This window comes from Priapulus caudatus, unplaced genomic scaffold (assembly GCF_000485595.1).
Source record: "Priapulus caudatus unplaced genomic scaffold, Priapulus_caudatus-5.0.1 Scaffold86, whole genome shotgun sequence".
In the NCBI taxonomy this organism is placed as follows: domain Eukaryota; kingdom Metazoa; phylum Priapulida; class Priapulimorpha; order Priapulimorphida; family Priapulidae; genus Priapulus; species Priapulus caudatus.
Window position 1 is genome coordinate 39,304 of NW_014577147.1, and position 8,437 is coordinate 47,740.

At 42.1% G+C, this 8,437-nt stretch overlaps 1 protein-coding gene across 1 annotated transcript; it reads right to left on the bottom strand.

Annotated features, from left to right (window-relative positions):
* Positions 1-650: 650 nt before the first annotated feature.
* LOC106804759 (dynein light chain Tctex-type 1) lies at positions 651-7,844 on the bottom strand. Its single transcript, XM_014806081.1, has 5 exons — positions 7,738-7,844; positions 4,243-4,284; positions 3,817-3,940; positions 2,842-2,919; positions 651-981 (listed from the first exon to the last, which is right to left on the bottom strand). Exons 1-5 carry the CDS (start codon positions 7,762-7,764, stop codon positions 911-913), a joined length of 342 nt encoding a protein of 113 aa, XP_014661567.1. The 5' UTR covers positions 7,765-7,844; the 3' UTR covers positions 651-910.
* Between the last annotated feature and the right edge of the window lie 593 nt (positions 7,845-8,437).

Sequence of the window (8,437 nt, forward strand, 5' to 3'; positions counted from 1 at the left end):
TGCCACACATAATGCTTCCCTCCTGTTCCCTCCTTCCCTGCAGTGTAGCTCCTTCGCACTTGCCACCAATCTCCATACCCGCATTCCCAAATGAATTTAATTTCTTGAAATCACACGACGGAGAGAGGCGACAGTGAGTCGCAGTGAGTTCCGGGTTAGAGTGTACGTGCCTCGCGTGCGTTGGACGCAAGTCGCTTCGCCAGGGTACGCTCTCCGAATATTTCACGCCGCGGGGCAGGAGGTACGTTTTCGCCTCGAGTGGCGGCTGTTATATGCGATTCCGGCGCTTGTCTGCAGCGGCGGCGGCGGTAGGCGCTAAGTAGGTCAGTGAGTCGCGGAAAACACAACACGGAGAGAGCAGATCGCAGCGTGGTATTAAAATATCCCGGATATATATATATATATATATATAATATATAACACTCATGTCCAGATTATTAATGAATGGATAGCAGACGTGTGCAGGAGATGCACACTGATACAGATAGCAGATGTGTGAAGATATGAAACACATTAGGATATGAGATGTATGTAGATAACGTGTGCACTTAGTTATCAGACATTATCAGATGTATGCAGATAATAGGTTACTAAAGGTTTCAGACACCATCATTAGATAATTGTAGATACCAGCCAAACATTATCAGATGTATGAAGATATTAGACATTATCATATTAATGTAGATATCAGACATTATCAGATGTATGCAGATAATAGGTTACTAAAGGTTTCAGACATCATTAGATAATACTAATAGTAGATACCAGCCAGACATTATCAGATGTATGAAGATATTAGACATTACCAGATGTATGGAGATAATAGATAGATTTAAGCAATATCAGTCTGAAAAAATGTGCTTTCTGGCTGGGGAGGGAGGAGTTGATGAAAAGTTTCCATTCTTCACCACTAGATGGCGAGACCGAACACACTGACGATGCAGTACATTGTCTTGTTCTCCCACCTGACAGTGCAGCTGCCTGCAAGACAAAACCATGGCAACGGTCAGTGCATCCGTACCATGCAATATACATGCACTAAAACAAAAACACATCCCACCATAGTTTACACTCTACTACCATATCAGCCCTTCCTAGACAATTGTCAGCTTGCACGATCGACCGAGTAAAAATGTTACTGACCCTAACCCTTTTCCCATTTTTTTTATTGCGTTGTACATAATGCTTACAGATGCATCCAGGGGAATTAAATATCAACCATATTTTGCTTTACACGCTTAAAAATGACGTTTTCCCTTTTTCGCCAAAACTTGTTAAAACTTACGGAAAGATTAGCTGATATGGTCTATGTCCCCCAGGGTACCCTGGGTACGGTTCGATATATCGGAACGTACCCTGGTACTATCTAATATGCCGGACCGTACCTCGCCTACTCCACTAACGAGTCTAGGGAGTCGCCTACGCCTACTCTCTAACCCTAACCGTAACCCTAACCCTAACCCTAACCATATCAAATAGTTACCAGGGTACGTTCCGGTATACCGGACCGTACTCAGGGTACGTTCCGGCAGTACCCTGGGGGACATAGACCCTACGAGCGTTAGTTATAAATACAGCAAAGTCCAGCGTAACAATCTAAGGCAGCTCAAGATTCACAAGCGTAACACTTTGACTGCCAGACCTTATGCAAGAAATTAATTGCCACCACCAGAGGTTTTCTGCCTTTTTCGATTATTTCTAACAAAATTGAGATAAATATTCAATAGGCAAATAACCTCGTTATATATAGCATATATGGAAGAACAAGACTCAAACTTTCTAATGATACCAAATGGTTATTGATATAAGAAAGATAAGATAATCCTCTTCAATCTCAAAAATACAAGTATTTTCGACTTTTGGTTGAAATTCACTAAAAAGTGGAGAAAAACCAGTTTGAAAAATCTCTAGAGTCAATTTCACTACCAGGTGGCATATTTCTTTATTCCTATGAGCTAAACATATATTCTAGATACCAAATAACATCTAACTAACATAACTATAATAACATCTAGATACCAAATAATCATCCTCAGAATCAAAATCCGCAAAAATCTCGGCCAGTGCTTCAGCCTGTCTATATCGAATACAGCGATCCATCTCACAGCTACTACTGAGCGTGACAAAGGTCAACGTTGTTTCAATAGTGAAAACCACACGACTGGTTGATGAGGGACTGATTCCGTGACATCTAGCGGATACTTTATGAACTAATCTTTCGTGTTGTGAAATAAAACCCGATTGACGGAAATTTCCGTCTTTGGCAGTCGAGCGATTTTTAACCAAAGGCGGAAATCTCCGTCTTTGGCAGTCAGAGTGTTAACAACAAGATGCATCCAGGAAGGGAGGCCACTTCCAGTCAGCAATTCCTATCTCGGACACCGATTCTCCTGTGAACGTGTAGCAATGCTACTACAGAGATGCCAACACTTTTCTGAGCAAACTGTAGTGAGGATGTCTGAAATCTGTAGTGCGAGGGTCACGCAGTGACCCGAGTATGCTAGAAGGGGTTCGGGGCATGCCCCCCCGGAAATTTTTTGATTCCGAGATGCAATTTCCTGCATTCTGGGACCCAAAATGATAATAAGTTCACACTGATATTTGCTGTTAAATACATGTAGTTATTTTTAATCATATTATATCAATGTAACACTGAAACAAAACACTTGAAATATCATAAAAATGATTTTTTTCCGCAAACTGGTCGTAGTGGTCATAATGTAAACGAAATTCACATAAAATACGGATAAATCGTAGTGGTTGGCATCTCTGCTACTAGCATCGACTGCCGCTCCCAAAACGGCGAAAAAGTCATTATCTGAGACACTAGGGGGCGCTTACCGTCGGTGCTGTTGTCCCAGTAGCAGGAGCTGGCCGTGTGTAGTCCGGCGCCGTTCTTTTGCATGATCACAGCCGTCACTGCAGGAAGAGAAGGCGATTAGCAAACAGGTAGCCCAGAGACGTCAGTCTATGTCACGTCAAAGACCCCCTACTGCCGCCCCCCCCCCCCGGCGTTAAGGCGCGACAAGCAGTAGTTTATAATGGGACATGAACGAAATTCACCACAAGGATCAGCGCACTCGAGAGAAAGAGGCGGAGATGTATCAACAACAGCAGTATGGAAATAGATGGTGGCGCAATCTACTGGACAACATCACAAACAACTTGCTATGCGAGAGCTACTGGTCTATTAGCATCGTTATGGTCAGATTCCTTTAATTAAAATCACACGATCTTCCTTAAGCCCAGTGCACACGTGAGTAATTTTACTCAAGTAAAATAATGCATGCGTCAAAATACTCACGTGTGCGGCGAATTTTCGTTGAGTATTTTGACGCATGCATCATTTTACTTGAGTAAAATTACTCACTTGTGCGCCAGGCTTTACGCTTATCTTATCTTGACTTTCACTACATATTTTATCTTATAGTACTTGATTTATCGTATTATGATAACCTAATAATGACACTCGTTTTAGCTAAAATTGTTTTGAATATACATACATATGTACATAATATACATGAGAATATATGCATACATATATATATATACATGTTTTATATGTACATGAGAAAATAAATGCAAATGGATCACCCGACATAGTTACCTATCACTAGATGTTTAATAACGAGCAGCATGTGCTGATTGGCTGATTCACCGTGCCGCCATATTGGATCTGTCGTGATCTGCCTCACCTGCAGGATCTATTCGATCATGACCCGGATCAGTGATCTGACTCAACAATCAGCTATATATCATTAGTTCGAGGAACAGTGGTGAACAAGTCCATGTTTACAGAAGCCCATGCCCACTCACCGATGTATTTGAATGGTTTGCTGAGTTTCGTGAGCGAGTTTAGTGCCTGTTCTACGATGTTAGATGTCCACTGGTTAACCTTGTTATGTTGGTATGCGTTGCCTCCGATCGTGTTCTCAACCGACTGAAATTAAAGCATGCAAGCCTACTTTTACAAAAGCATACAATGAGCAAATGGTAATTATCATGCTTTTTGTGTAGTTATCCTTGGTATAGTATTGGTTACTGGTATATAGTCACACATTTCATTTATGTAAACATTATTAGTTATGGGTGCATTGGTATAATGACCTATATAATTATAAAGAATAAATCAAAATATCGAGTTCGGAATTTTTGCTTTCTGCCTACCAGGACTATTGTATATGCATATGTATGTATATAAATATTAATTAATTAATTATACACTGTCTAATTATGTCGTACCTCCTTAACAATATTGCTGACCTCATCCACTACAAAAGCAGTCTGCAAAAAAACAATCATCATCAGCATTCATATATATTTCACATTATAAAATTTACAAAACACTATACACACTGAATCTTACTCTTAAGCCCGCCGCACACGCTGTGAAACTTGCTGCGCCATTGTCCACACGTGGACGATGGCGCAGCAAGTTCCACAGCGTGTGCGCATGCAAAATCCCTCGATCTGGGTCGTGTGGAAAATATCACACGTGCTTGCTATTATCTTCCACGTGTGGAAGATTGAACAGCATGTGCGGAGTGGCTGTGTCAATTTCCGCACTCAATTTGCATTGTTCTTGATTGTTCGCTTGGACACGGAGCGTCGTTAAAGAGAGCATTCCCACGACGTTTGATCGATCAGTTCTTGGACATGCCTCTATGCGAGCTGAGAAACAAATACAATGCGTCCAAGCGAACAATCAAGAACAAAGCGAATTAAGTGTGGAAATTGACACAGCCACTCCGCTCATGCTGTTCAATCTTCCACACGTGGAAGAAAATAGCAAGCACGTGTGATATTTTCCACACGACCCAGATTGACAGATTTTGCATGCGCACACGCTGTGGAACTTGCTGCACCATCGTCCACGTGTGAACAATGGCTCAGCAAGTTCCACAGCTTGTGCGGCGGGCTTTATACAGACTAATAAATTATAGTGCAGGTGTAACATTTATTAGGTTATGCAAGATTCTCATTCAGTTGCACTTTTGGGGAAAAAAAGAAGAAAGAACACATTTCACTTGTATTGATGAATAGTAGATCTCAGGGGAGAGATAGTGAATATAGAAATGTTGTGGATATAGAAATCAGTTAACCCTAACCCTAACCCTGACCCTAACCCTAATCCTAACCCTAACTCTATCCCTAATTCTAAAATAAAACAAAATTAGCCAAAAATAATAAAAAATAAAATAAATAAGAGACAAAATTAGCCAATCACAGTCGTCCCCTAGCGGATCACTATCTCTCCCCTGTGCAAAATTTCATCGATGAATGATGATACACATTTAATTTGACTGATAATATCAATTATCAATAATTCTGCCACTGGGGCAAGCAAACTAGCTCACAACTGGTGCCGGTCCCAAGCCCGGAAAAAAGAGGAGGGTTAATTGGCGTCAGAAAAGGCATCTGGCCTTGAAAATCTAGCCGAATGCTACGAGGTGGACACAACATGTAGCGAACCCACCTGAGTGCGACTAATAATGCGAAGGAAGAAGATCAATTACCAACAAAGTAAACAAATGCACTTGGGCAGTCTCAATAACAAAATGATGGTAGATAAACACAAATTATATTTTCTACTCAAGTTGAGAATGTTTATACAATGTACTTTATACACCGTAAGAATTGCCATTCAAATGCATTCAATATCTTCGCTTTAAGCACGGCAGCTTCATTGTAAGCAAGACGACTGTTCATGAAACTCTAATTGTCAATTGAGGCTTTTCCTTAGTTCCACGCAAGTCATCGATAAAGACATCATACTGTTTAAAAACACACACGGGGGCTTGCGGGCGATTTAGCCCCGAAGATGGCCAAAAGAAGAGACCCGAAATTGCCAAAAAGAGCCCATGGAAATGCACAAAGAGCCGCTGAATATTCCAAAACAGTAGGCACCGTAAATTTGCATCTAGAGTTCCATGCAAACCAATTTTAGGAGTGCTATTTTCAAATTGCCGCGCGAGCTTGAAAAGTAAGCGCCCCAATAAAATAACTTTTTTCCCTGCTGATACATACTGCAAATTCTGGGTTAATATGCACCCCGCTTTCTAGGGCTGCCATGATGAGCTACGCCACTATAAGCATCATCCTAGCAGGTTGAGCTTATGGCAAACATATAATGATGCTGGCACACCGTTGACAAGGCCTTCGAATTAAGCGACGAGAGGCAAGGCAATTTGTTGGGGGCATGTGAGAAATTGCCTTGAAATTTTCTTAAAGTGATTAGCAGCCGAGGCAATTTAAAAGCATCAGGCAACTCTCAGCAGGGATTTGAGAGGCACGCAAAGCCATTGTTATGCCAAACTTTACAATCTAAATTACTGCAACTTAAGCAAGCTACCACACCGTAGAAACAGATCACTGGCCATTCTTGCGGCGAAGTTCGTTTCCCAGGCGCTTTCAAATCGGGCGCCGGCGGGCCGAGTCCGGGCGTGCAGCATTTAAATTATTCGTGTTCTAACCAGCGGCCATACACAGGTGTACGATTTACATCGTGCTACTGGCAGGCGTTGTTCAGCAATACCACGTTATTGTTTTTGCCGAAGGGTAGACTGGTACCGGCCTCACGCTCTGCTAAACAATGTACACGCTCTGCGACAAACAGTGTGGCCGCGAACCAGTCAAGCCAGAGATACCGACGGCAATTACAGAAAAGAGCAAGGCAGGTCACTGCCGTCGGTCGGGTTGGATTTTCAGGGGCAGTACGGCGATTGATAGGGGCACCGACGGCAATTGCCGTTGGTGCCGTCGGTTAATTCGAGCCCTGACGTGTGATGTGACTACGTTTATTGGTCAAACAATTGAGTATAGTGCCTGGTAAAAATTGTTGGAAATTAAATACAAATTGCCTCCATGCACACTGTCACAGAGACAGACTTTTTTTGCAGGATTTTGTGAGATTTCACTGTGTAATTTTAAGAGGGTGCTAATTCAAACAAGAGAAGACTCGATTACGCCCAGATATGGATGTGCTCGATTGGTTGAGGACTTGTGCTTATTACTAATATTTGTAAATTATACCAGTGGTTTGCAAAATTTGTGCTCACTCTTTTCAACCTGATCTAGTTGGTTTGTGTGCGATGCAGTGCTGCGGAAAAGAAGTACTGTAAAACACTATTTGAATGCTGTTTTGTGGAATTATTAAGCAAAATAAAGTACATAAACAGTCAGGCTCTGGTACTGAGTGGTAGTAAATACAATTAGTGTTTATTCAGTATCATTTCATCATGTAATATTGAGACAGGTGAAATAGGTGGTGCTGGTGGGTTGATAATACATTATATACATTATCATATAAATACACACTATACAGCTTAGCCTAGTAGTCCGATTACGACGACGAGTAGCACTAGTAGCAGTGTAGACTGTACTAGGCTGTGTAGCCGGGCAGTGGCAGCGCCAGTGCCTCTGCCAGTGTCGCTGAAGAGGTCGTTGTCGTATATGTACCCGAGTATAGTATAGTACCCGAGGTGTCGGCAAGTATGTCGTCTACGCCTACTCCCTAACACCCTAACCCTAACCATATCAAATAGTTACCTCGGGTACATATTATACGCCATTATTATGATTATATACGACAACGACCCTTCGTGCGCCAGTGGCAGTGTACGGCCTAAGGCTAGGCCACAGTCCACACTATAGTCTACAGAAGGATCAAGCCTTACGGAATGTATAGGCCTACATTTAACACTAAATTGATTTTTTGTGATAGTTATGCCCTACTACCTCTTCTCCCGTTTGGAAATCGTCCATTGTAAAGGAGAGACTTTTTGATCACAGTATTAAACGGGTACGTTTCAAGAAATCACACACACTCCTAATGTTTTCACTGACAACCAATCTCGCGTGAACTCGCGCGATCCAGCATGGACACCAGTGAGGTGTCCAAGTGTGAAATATCACGATTACCATCTGAATTACTCGCAAAGATATATCTTTACTGCGATATAAAGTCGCTGTGCAGATTAACTGAAACATGTAAATTTTACAGGGACAGTTTAAGCTCGGAATTTATATGGTAAGGTTTCTTACAGTGCTAATTCAAATTAACATTGAGCATATACATTCAAAACAAATTTACGCTAGCCACTACATGCGGCTAATTTAATGACGTAGATGTCGATTGATGCCGTGACAAACTTTAGATTGCCAAACAGTATATTATAGTGCTTAACCGTGTGATTTTGCTCTTAGATCTTCCTTGCTCTGCAACAACACAGCGTTGTGCACTACGGCAGCAACATTTTCGTCATGAGTAATACGTATCTGTTGTAGGCCTGTACCGTAGTATTTGGACGCTCGCCCGAAACTGGACGCTCCTAAGGGCGTATGCGCGCAGGCGCCTCTTGTTTTGCAAGGGCGCACACAGCGCATGCGCACCATGCGCAGTAGTCATCTGCGCATCTTGCCTATCGAAACGGTCGTA